Consider the following 12,176-nt stretch of genomic DNA (forward strand, 5'->3'; position numbering starts at 1 on the left):
ACAATGCATGTCTAATGACAATCAACCACCTATGCACCCCTTCAGAAACAGATCGTCTTCTATGCTCCTGCTTGTGGGGCTTCTTCAGCCCTTGATTTTAACAGTCCAGAACATGTTGTTGAATTTGATTTGTCTTCAGGGAGATTCTACTGTGAGCTGCACTCAACAGCCGAGGAAGAGGAGGGTGATGAAGGTCACAGAGGCTCACAGGTATGAATCACATCAGAGTTAATGAGACGCTTGATTGCCTCCTATTTACTGTCGGATCTCTAGTGTGAGGATTCTGGGAAGGGTGTTACTCTGGCTTAGTAATAAAGTTATTATGCTCCCCACACTCTCATAGTCCTGTAGTTCATATATGCAAAAATATATATTTGATTTATTTTTATATTATACCATGGTAATATTTGTACTGTCAGATGAAAATCTATTGCAAGTACCATTGCACATTATTACAGTAATTGCACATTATCAACAAGACCGATGTAATGAAGTGTCATTAGTGCAAACTTAAAGTTTTAGGTCGAGTTTTCTTGATGTTATGATGGTATGATAGGCTGGTTGTCTTTTCTTCACGAAGATATATTCAGCCATTTGTTATGAAATGACATACGAGGAGAAATAATGTGGGTCAGCTGCTGCATCAGAGAAAACATTTTCTTTCCTCTCCAGCTCTTGTGCAGAGTAGTGCTTCTGTGTGTGTGTGTGTGTGTGTGTGAGAAGAGGGTGTCTGTGTGAAGTAATGCTTGTGGAATTGGATTCCTAGTGGTTGGTCATAAGAGTCCTCAGAGCTGATGCAGTTTTCTGTGAGCTACTGATAATTGTTTTTTTTTTTTGCTGTATTTTTTGTTGTATTCTATTCAACTTTATGACTTGAAAACAAAAGTTTTAGTATTAATTTTAAACAAAAATAATGCTAATGCACAACTGAAGATTATAATGCTATGCCATATATGAATGATATATCATGGAAATGTAATGTGTCTCTGTTTTGTAGAATAATGCTGAAAGTGGCCTTAATGAGGAGGATAAGGAGAAAACTCAAAATGGTAAACCCGTGGAGATTTCCTCCCCAGCTCCACACTGCTCCGTACGAAGGAAGGGCTCGTATAAGATCTCCGTTGACCCTGACTTTGATGAATTGGCTGAGTGTTTTACTCCCACAGAGCAAAAAGACCAACCTCCTTTTATCGCTCATGAACCCAGCAAACCCTCAGAGCTCAATCAGGAGAGCACGGGCATCGAGAAACAACAAAATAACGGCAGTCCGTCTGTTCCAGTGCCGGCCCCGCGACTGTCCAAAGTTCCTGTCCCAAAACCTCGCTCTGTCCATAATGTGGTGCCTCAACCCTCACATACGCCCAAGGGATCAGAAGTCCTGCTCGGCCAGGATTCAGACACTGAGACGCCCGTCTGGTCTTCTGCCGAGGGCTACGGGAGCGAGAAGAGCTTGCGGGACCAGCAGAACCGGCGCTGCATTAGAAAGAAGAGCGATCCACAACCTTCCACAGAGCCGCAACACGGAAAGATGCGCTCCAAGTTTTCCGCGTGGAATCTGTCTTCACCTCGACTGCAGCAGCGTTTCAGTTTCCTCCGAGTCGCTCCTTCAGGTTAGAAGCCCACTGTTTTGTACTCCAGTCATATAAAATACAGATTTCTATCAACATATATCATTGATATATATATATATATATATATATATATATATAATATATATAAAAAATTTGGAACATCTTAAAGGGGGAGTGAATGATGACAGAATTTAAATTTTTGGGTCAATTATGAAACCAAATAGATTCAGCTATAAAGCAGCTGTAAAGAAGATAATAGTGTTAAAGGTTTATGCCAGAATCAGTGCAGTCAAATATTACTGAATATGACGTGTGTTTTAGTACTGAACATCTCTAGGTTTAGATTCATTTTTTTTAGTCGCTGATTTTGTCCTTTTTTTTTTTTTTTTTTATCAGGACCATCTCAACCAGATTATTATGCATCGGATGATAATGAAGAAGGGCTTGATGATGACGAGGAGGAGGAGGAAGAGGTTCTTACAAGAGAAGAGCATTATTTGGATTGCAAGGTTCGATCATGTTCAGATTAGTGTTTTAACACTTGGTCCATAGTTTATTTCGGCTGAGGAAGAGCCCTGGATTTGGTCAGAAGGCCACATTTATATGCAAGACATTTTTTATAAACATAATTCTACAAAGAAAGAGGAATATACAGTTATTTCTTGTTGATACTCGAGCATAACTGCCCAGAATAAAACCCAAGGCATTTCATGATCAAAGGCTGCTCAGGTTTTTTTTCCCTTTTCATTTTCTTCCTTGATAAACCGTAGGATTGGTTTGATTTATTATTATTTTTTCTGAATAAATGACATGTGATCAGTATTATAATTTTATATATTTATATACATACACACACATATATATATATATATATATATATATATATATATATATATATATATATATATATATATATTATACACAATGTGTGTGTTTATTTATTTATATATTTTATTATTATTATTAAATACTAATTTTAGGCAAAATAAATGCATTACTATTGTATTATTTCACTGTAAAATAATACAATAAGTAAGTATTACTTATAGAAATAAATAAATCTGTTGCTTTTATTTTGGTGGGACAACACTAGACCATGTGGTCATGTTTTCTGGTAGACTGATTAAATCCTGTTCTCTAGGAAGGTGTTGACTTGGGTTTGTGTTAAATGTGTTCAGGGGGCTGATTTTGAGATTTCGGACTCTGAGAAACAAGAGCTAAAGAGGATGAAGACTCTGCAAAGGAAAGAAAGGCTGAGCGAAATCAACCGCTTCCACAAAGCTCAGGTGAGCAACAGTGTAGATCGTTTCTCATAGTTGTAATAAACATATGCAGTTTAAATTGAAGGGTAACACTTTACAGTTGGCTCCTATTAGTTAACATTAGTTAATGCATTACCTAACATTAACATACAGCTGTTCAGTGACAGTCAATGTTGGATCAGCTCCATTAAATCATTTAACTGATGCAACTTTTGACTTTTGAGAAACATCAGTATTAATTCATGTTAAGATGAAAAGTATCTGACTTTGGTTGTTGTGTGGTGTCCTGTTACAGACGATTCAGAGACGTCTGGATGAGATTGAAGTGACCTTTAAAGAGCTGGAGGAGAAAGGAGTGGAGCTGGAGAGAGCTTTGAGAGGAGAGGCTGGTACGACAGAAAACCACATTCACTTCATCTCATTCTACAGCAGTCACTGAAACCCATCGAACGTATTCACCCTGATAGCACTGAGACTGCGTCTGTTTAACACCCATCTAAAGAAAACTTTTACAGATTCATCTGAATGAAGATGTTATCAGAGCTACAGTATTTCTCTAATGTTACAAATACACTCGGATTGAATTACAATAAGTCCATGTGTCTATTAATATAAAGTTATGAAAGCTTAATGTAATAATAATGACAAGAAACTCTGTATTTCAATAATGATTACTGGAAAAAAAGCATTCTAACTTTTTAAGTTTAATTCATCTGACATTTAATATAAAATTTTTTTCTATTTAATTTGTTAGACGATGTGCACTAATAATAATAATAATAATTACTGCTGTTGTTATTTTGCTATAATCTAGCTATTAGTGCACATAAACATGTCTAATTAAAATTATTAAAATGATTGAATAAAAAAATAGACTGTCACTGCAATCATTTTTTATTTCTAAATGTATTTAATTAAAATTATTGTTGAAATGCAGAGTTTCTTATCACAATTTTTTTTCTCTATATAGTCAGTAAATAGTCATGTAATATGAATAACAAATAGTCCATTTGTCAATTAATATGAACTCATAATTAATAAATATAATATTATTATTGTCGTTGTCTAGCTGTTAGTAAGCCAATTATGTTGTATTAAATTGTATTGTATGTATAATTTATTATATAATACAAATTTCTGTCTAACATTAGAACAACATTCAACTGATTTTTTAACTTAAGATTTTCAATGAGCATGAATGTGCTTTTAAAAAAAAAAGCTTGTCAGATATTCACACAAGAATGAATGCTTAAATGTATTTATTTTTCTTTGCATATGAATTTCTTTAAATCAATTTCAAAGCCTTTTTTTTTGTGCCCTGCATAGTGCTTTATATGCATCCCAGATTGCACTGTATGTTGGTTGAGCGAAGCCAAGAGCTGTCTAAGTGTGTTTCTGAGAATATAATCGTGTGTGTGTGTTTTAGGTTCAGACCCAGAAACGATTGATCAGTGGATTGATCTGGTCCAGGAGAAGAACAGTCTGCTCTCAGAGGAGTCCGATCTCATGGTGGCGTAAGTCTGAACCCTGTGACCTCCAGAAACCCTTAAATTAATAAACATCTTGCTTTCTTAACCAAGCCATCATGTCAGCAGAAATACAGTTAACAATACGAAGCTCAATAGCAGTTATTGCTCAAAGTGCATCATTTTATTTTGCATTTGTTGAAGAAAAAACCTCAGGCCTCCCCGAAAGCCAGCTGGTCTCTCTTCTGCATGTCTTTGAGGAGCTCTAACAATTCAGAGGAATGCTCTGAGTGGCCTCATTTATTTAACCCACTGCTGCATGTGTTTGGCATATATCATGCAGAAACTAAATGACATGCTGTGCTAACAGCAGCAGAATATATTTGTGTGATTCTGGTTTTGTGTTTCAAAGGTCTCGACAGCTGGAGCTGGAAGACAAACAGAGCATGTTAGAGATGGAGCTGCGGAGATACATGGAAATGGACGGTGAGAAATGAAAACACATTCTGTTTTGCTGAGAAATGAGTTTGCTAATATTTCAGTTTATATATATATTTTAGTTTGCTAATATTTCAATTTATATATATTTTATTATTGCTGTTGTTTATTATTATTATTATTATTATTATTATTAATAATAAAAGTAAACTCTTTTTTTTTACTAAAATATATTTAAAAAAAACTTCCAAATAAACTTTATTAACTTGTATAATATTAAAAGTTTTAAGTTATATTAAATATTTTTAATTATTTAAATAGTTTAATAATAACAAATATGTAAATTAATAATTATATATTAAAATAATTTAAGTAATAAAAAATGTATAGTATAAAATTATGAATTGTTATTGTTGTTTTGCCAAACATAAATGTTGTTTTTGTTTTAAATTATGTAAAATTTAAATGGATTAAGTTAATATTAATGTCAAATTAAAAGTTAAAGTATTAATTAAAAATATATTTTGTGAGAACGTGCCCACATGCATTAACGTGCTTGGATGTTCTTGTGCTTGTAGACTCGGAGAAAAGCCCCGAGCAGCGAGAACATGAGAGTCAGGTCCTGCAGGAGATGCTGGACGTGGTGGACATGAGGGATTCACTGGTGGCCTTCCTGGAGGAGAAGAGGCTGAAGGAAGTGGATGATGAGCTGCTGGGGAGCTCCGTGCTGGAGGCTGCAGCATCCTAGGTGCCCTGGGACCTAGACACCACAAACACACCACAACACCGTAATACAGTAGTTCACCATTTACTCATCCTCATGCCGTTATAAACCTTCTAGCACTTCTTATCTTTTGTGGGAAACAAAAGGAAAAAGTTGCATGATGATCTTTTTTTTGCACAATGAAATAAATGATAAAATCATCATAAAAGCAGTCCTTGAAGCCACATGATTGATATGAAGTTTTATTTGGTTTTCATTTAAAGTTTTAAGTCGTTTTTCTGACTCAAAACGCAGCTTTGTTTAGTTTCAGTGATGCCAAACATTAACAATTCTCATCTGCATCATAAACAGTTTTCCAGTGCTTAAAATTTTCAGTGAACCATGAATGCATTTCAGTACATTTCCACCAAATGCCACACATTTAGACTACTATGGTGTCTTTTTTTTTTTTATCCTCAACAGCTCACCGTTTACTTTTATAGGATAGAAAATAGAAAGACCGTCATATACTCGATGAAAGAAAGTAGGTCATACTGATTTGCATCGAAAAGAGGATGAATAAATGATGACAGAATATTTATTTTGGTCACACAATATAAACAAACACTATGAATTGTAGGCACAAATGCATTGCACATTGCACAACTTTGTGTAGAGACTCTGCTCTTGAAAACCAAAGAGTTAAACGCATCTGCGTGCACAGGTTTAAGACACTCGAGATCTGGAATCTAGCGCCATCTGTTATGGTCTCACTCCAACATAAATGATAGAGATAGAGAAACTCTGGAGACTGTAGAAAATGTTGTGGAACTGCACATCCGTCGCAGCCTTCACTGCCCAGACACAGCATTTTCACAGGACTCTCGCGCTCAAACACACGGACTTTACTGCGGCAGATGATTGTGTACTCGTGTGTGATTGGATTGCATCTGGCACTTTTATAAGAGTCTATCAAGGTCATGTATGTTCTAAATATTAAAATTATTCAATCTTATTTCTGACACCGAATTTAAACTAAACTAAAAAGGTAATTGCGAGATTTTCTTGCAGAATTGCAAGATGTAGTTAGCTGTAAGAAAAAACTATTATAATGAAAAACTGAATTGTGTGATGGAAAGTCAGAATTCTGAGAGCAAAAAAGTAGATCTCGTTTTCATCATGGAATAAAAAAAATATGACACTTGTCTTGCATTTCTGAATTTTCTTGCAAAATGTAAACTGGCAATTAAACTTGTGTAATGTAGTCAGAATTCTACAGGGAAAAAAAGTCGGAAATGTCGGATAAAAATTCTAAAAGTAAAAGTTTCCAAAGTTCTAAAATAACTTAAATCAGAATTCTTTTTTTTTTTGTTTTGTTTCTTTGAAAAATGTAAACTTATAGCTCTGAGATGTAAACTCGGAATTGAAAGTTTATAATTAGCAGTTGTAAAACATAAACGTAATTGAAAGAAAAAGAGAATTGTGAGAAAGTCGTGAGTTGGCAGAAATAAGCTTCGATACACAATGTCCTCGTTAAAAGATATTATATAAAAGGTATTTACATATTTATGATGTTGTATTTGTCAGAAATGGTGTAACCTGATGCCAATATCATCGTAAACAGCACTTGCAATGTATAATTCTGAATATATTACAGCTTTGCAACAAGAGATTCAATATCATAATGAGTTTTTTTGCAAGGTTTTATTTATTTTTTTATCCTTGTAAGTGATTGTACAATTGTTTCACTCATTATTATTCACTGTTGATTTTTTTTTTTTTCTGCATGATGATGGTTTTCTCTCAGGGGTACATCTTCCTGGACTGGTTTCCATTTCTATATTTTGATCATTATTTGGAAGTGTTTATACTGTAATACTCATTCATGAATTAATTTAGGGAGACACAAAGAAGCAGAAAGTCTGCGTTCCTTTGCTGTATGGAATTCCCTCAGAGAATTATTATTAGGTATTTTTATGTGCTTGATAAAATTGTTCATTTTTTGAGCACTGTGAATAATTGGTGGCATTAATTCTTGTCAGAGAGGAAATTTGTGCTTGTGTTTTGGGAACTGGTGTAATTTTTGCAGTTTGTTTTTGCTCCCTAATTGTATTTCTTTTCTTTAAATATGTTTACACACACACAACACACACATCACACAGATACCAGTGGTTTCTTTTCTACGGGGACAGTAATTACTGAATATGCTAATAAAATATCTAGCACTTTATGTTTGTTGTCTTGGTTGGGTTTCAGTGCTGTGGAAAGGCCTTAGTTTCTTGATTCATATCAGAAACAGATTTTGAGCATTGACTGCTTTTTAACAGTGCATGTGAAACAGTACACACTTCAGCTTGAAACATATTACAAAAGTAAGCTATATTGTAGTTGGCCTTGACTTGTAAGTATAGTACAGTATACAGTGTACATTACATGCTTTACTGCAGAAATAGTGGGGGTTGGATGTTAGTTTGCTATCTGCACATAATGTAGCCTTTGTCTGCTAGTATATCCTTTTGAAATCTCTGCTCAAATGGAGACGTAACCACATACCTATCTCATAAAATGCCAGTTTCTGTTATTGCCGTTTTTGCCCTAGACTCTAGTGCTTCTCTAAACACTATAATTTTTACAGGTACATCTCACCACTAGAGGGCCTCCTACATCAGGACATCAGGAGCAAGAGGCTCCACAAGGACCAGGATGAGGTTTAAAAAAAAACAACAACTCTGTAACCACAAATTAGAGAAATTATAGCTAGTTACCACAGTATAAAAAACAACAACAAAAAATATGGTTACTGCACTTTTACTATATTATAAGCATGGTTAATTATCTAAAGTGATTTGTAACTCTGTATACTTGCTTGCTTTTTTCTTTTTATAACTACTGCCTTAATCATTTGATGATTTCTCTTAAAAAAATAGGAAATCAGAAAAATATATTTGTTTGCGATATGTGCTCCGAAGAGCCGATCTAAATGTACTGATTTGTGATCTGAGCTCCTGCATCACTGCAGCAGATCTTGGATCAGTTGATCTCAGATGGTTGATGCTAACTGGTTTCAGAGCAGCATACACTGCAGATTCATCAATACTGGACAGATCCCTTAGGGTCCAGCTGATGGGTCTCACAAGGGTCATATAGGTGAGATGGAGTTTGCTCTAGAGTAAAGATGGTGAATAAATCTCAGGTCAGATGCAGAAGCCTGTAATTATCTGGCATCATCTATGAGTGCAGATCCACCTGTGTGCTGCTCAATCAAGAGCTCCACTGCAGCACAGCAGATGCTCATTTGGTTTGAGTGTGTGTGTGTGTGTGTGTGTGCCTGCTCCTCGATCATGGCCTTTTTAATCAACAATTCATGTTCAATTGCATTTGCTGTTCCTTCTCTAGAAAACCAATTTGATTTGAGAAGGACAGAAAGCGAGAGAGAAAACTGATTATAAAATAGTCTGTTTGGAAGCAATCTAATGGTCAACAATAAGGTTGTTTTTCTTATCAATCATTTATATTTCTACATAACGCAATGAAATAAATATAAATATATATTAGGCTACTGTATATCTTAAATTGTATTTTATAAAAAAATATCTTTAAAATATCTTTGAAATAACTTTCAAAACTTGAATGTATTAGTTTTAGTTTGTAATGAGAGCTGGTATTAGTTATGCAACTATAATAAATCTATGAATTCATAAAGTACTCTTTCTGAAAAACCGTGGCATGCGGTGCAAAATTATACTGATTTGTTTGCTTTAAAAAGTATTGATCTCGGCAGCATGCTGCAGTCTGTTGCCTTGATTACTGACAGATTTAAATTAGCAAAAGTCATAACGTCAGTATTCAAAACCTCACAAAAACCCTGGGAGTTGTGAGTGGCCTGAAAGTCTCTAACCCAGAACTGTGTTCCTATGCTCCCTCTTGCTTTTCCTCGATTTATATGTGTATATATATATAGAGAGAGGGAGAGTGAGCTAGCAAATGAGATTTTTATGATTCATTTTTCCTTTTTTTTTTTGTCCTATTATTGTTTTTTTTTATCACAATCATGTCTTGTATCTTTCTCTCTTTTCCTCTGTTTCCGTCTAAGACCCTTCATACCTTCAGCTGAACTTCCAATGTGAGTTTCATAAGACACACACATCAATCCATCATTGTTGTTGACCGTGTGACATCACTTTCAGATTATCACTGGCTTTAGATGAGATGAGAGCTGCTTTTACTGTCCAGCAGATGCACAATGGAGGTTTGTCAGAGGTAATCAGCTTTATGTGAGAGCAGGGGCGGATCTAGAAAAATATTGATGGGGTGGTGAGAAGGGGGCAGGAATTTTTGAGGGGTGGCAACATATGGCAGACGTATATATACTGAATTTAAGTCACAGTTATCACAGTTTGATGATACATATATGTGCACACTACAAAAGGACACAGGCTGCCATTTACAAACTTATTCTCATGCAATTAATGTCTTGAATTTGAAACCGTTCATATAAGGAACAAGTGACCATACCCCATAAGCACCACCACACTCACTAATGCATACAGTATGCATCGACATGTAATTAAGAGCGTTGTAAAAGATTCAGTGTTATCAATATGTCCGTTTATTATAAGAAACTCAAGATTTTAACAGCCAATGACATTTCCAGCTTGAGAGACTCAACTGATTTTCTACTGTTTAGTGTTAATCATCATCTAACTCAACCAGTCAAGAGCTACATTTAACCTTAGATGTTATATGAATATGGTCCCTGAAGCATAGGTTTTATTAGCTGACAATAATAATAAATAAATAAACATTACAGGCACAAATACAAATGTACTTTTAGAAATTGTTTTTGAAAAATATGGTGTTATTGTTTTGGCAAGTTTAAATTAAAACATCTATGAAAACTTGTGTGATATTCCTTTAAAATAATGTTTTAGTATATCTTTTTTAAGTATATTTTACAAAGCAATTTCTTACATAATTTCTTTGAGTTAGAGTTTGAGTTGTAGACAGAGTTTCTGTGTTTTTTAATAAACTATTATTATTAGCTACTAGGCCTATTAGCATACTCTACTGTGTAATAGTACTATATTTCTGTTTGAATTTCTTCAAGTTATACGGAGATTTTATTTTGACAGGTTGTGGTAAAGACATTGCCGTTTCTGTCAGTCTGTGTATACGATACGAATGAATGACGATAGTTTTATCAAATGAAATGGAGAAATCCTCTCATAGCGTGCTGACGTGCACATGTGTAGCCTACATCATGTCAATATAGTGAAGAGCTGAAAACACCACACGTGCTTCAGTGTGTGTGTGTGTGTGTGTGTGTGTGTGTGTGGTAGAGCACACATTCCCAGAGACCTGTATAACAACACCTTCAGGGCCGCTGCTGGCCAAATGTGTGCCCTAAGCAGGACTGTATTGTTGTGCCCCCTTCCTCAAATATGATGATGGAAAAAACACCTACTATAGGGGTGAAAAAAGAACTTTAATCAAATAAAAAACTAAATGAATAAATTGTATTATTTACAAATCACAATTGTAGTTCTCGACATTTAACTAAGCAGTTTTACTATGATAAAACCATGGTTTATTTTTGTAAGGGTTGTGATATGCACCTTTTTTGTTAAAGAAATTATAAAGACTATGTCATTTATAGCAAAAAGGTGTCCAAAAATGAAAGATGAAGTGAATATTTGAATGAAATGTTTGGTCAGTAGCCTAAACAAGGATTTGATTGTCCTCTAAGTGTAACAGCAGCAGTCACATGGCATTTGTAATAACATGTACATAAATTGTTTATTTTGTATTTGCCTACATTATGTATTTTAACAGTGTTATTATTAACCAATCATTATTGCATCATTATTTTTTATATAATGCATTTTAAGTCATTTTAAAGGCTATTGATGGCTTAGGCCTGTTTTTATAGCAACAACAACAACAACAACAAAATATTACAGTATATTAATACTTTGGAAATTATTATTTGAAGTAACAAAACCATGGTTAATTTGCAGTTACCACGGCTACAAGAACAATGATTTGTGGTGTTATAGTTAAAACCATGGGTAATTTTCGTAAGGGAACCTGAAAAAAAAAAAAAAAAAACTTTCACAGGAATGTGCCTGAAAGTGATAAACGGGCCTCATTTTTACCTAAATGATTTATACTTTATTTTAATATATATATATATAAAATGTTTAAGGTGTGCATTGTAGCTGACACCTAAATGAACACATTACAATAGTTTTATGAATGCAAGTCTTTCTCCTCAAGTGCTATTGGCTTTAAATTTGCGTTTGAGCCTATGTGAAAGAGTAGCATAATTTACATATGATTTACAGATAATTTTAATAAATATCAAACATTTAATTAAATTGTGCTTTATAGCTGACACCTACATGAACAAGTACAGTTGTTTTTTATGACTATAAGTCATTCTCCTCAAATGCTACTGACGTTAGAAAAGTGTATACCAATATCGCATGTAACTTTAGAGACGGTCCCTAAATTTGAGACTCGTCCAACGTCAAGCCAACTTTATGTCTGTTTTTTTTTTTTACTTTTAGTTTTCTTTTCTCTTCGCTGGATTGGATTCATCCATCAGTTATGAACATTCAGCCGCATACATGTTGCAAGCGGTCGCGAGCGCGGATGGGAGAATGGATGAAGGTTTTTTTTTTTTTTTTGAGCAACTGATGGTGCCCCCTCTGGGAGTTGGTGTCAGTTCGGAAGT

General features: G+C 34.5%; 1 protein-coding gene across 2 annotated transcripts in view; it reads left to right on the top strand.

The window, feature by feature from the left end:
* LOC113065630 (F-actin-monooxygenase mical1-like) overlaps nucleotides 1-7,670 on the top strand; it is a 32,279-nt gene extending 24,609 nt beyond the window's left edge. For both annotated transcript variants that reach the window (XM_026237051.1, XM_026237052.1), the window contains exons 17-24: nucleotides 140-210; nucleotides 998-1,610; nucleotides 1,968-2,080; nucleotides 2,750-2,857; nucleotides 3,129-3,222; nucleotides 4,260-4,347; nucleotides 4,712-4,785; nucleotides 5,316-7,670. In XM_026237051.1, coding sequence (XP_026092836.1) covers nucleotides 140-210; nucleotides 998-1,610; nucleotides 1,968-2,080; nucleotides 2,750-2,857; nucleotides 3,129-3,222; nucleotides 4,260-4,347; nucleotides 4,712-4,785; nucleotides 5,316-5,485 — 1,331 coding nt within the window. In that variant the 3' untranslated portion in view covers nucleotides 5,486-7,670. The remainder of the gene's footprint in view (nucleotides 1-139; nucleotides 211-997; nucleotides 1,611-1,967; nucleotides 2,081-2,749; nucleotides 2,858-3,128; nucleotides 3,223-4,259; nucleotides 4,348-4,711; nucleotides 4,786-5,315) is intronic.
* Nucleotides 7,671-12,176: the final 4,506 nt, after the last annotated feature.

The sequence above is a fragment of the Carassius auratus genome, chromosome 48 (assembly GCF_003368295.1).
Source record: "Carassius auratus strain Wakin chromosome 48, ASM336829v1, whole genome shotgun sequence".
Taxonomy (NCBI): Eukaryota; Metazoa; Chordata; class Actinopteri; order Cypriniformes; family Cyprinidae; genus Carassius; species Carassius auratus.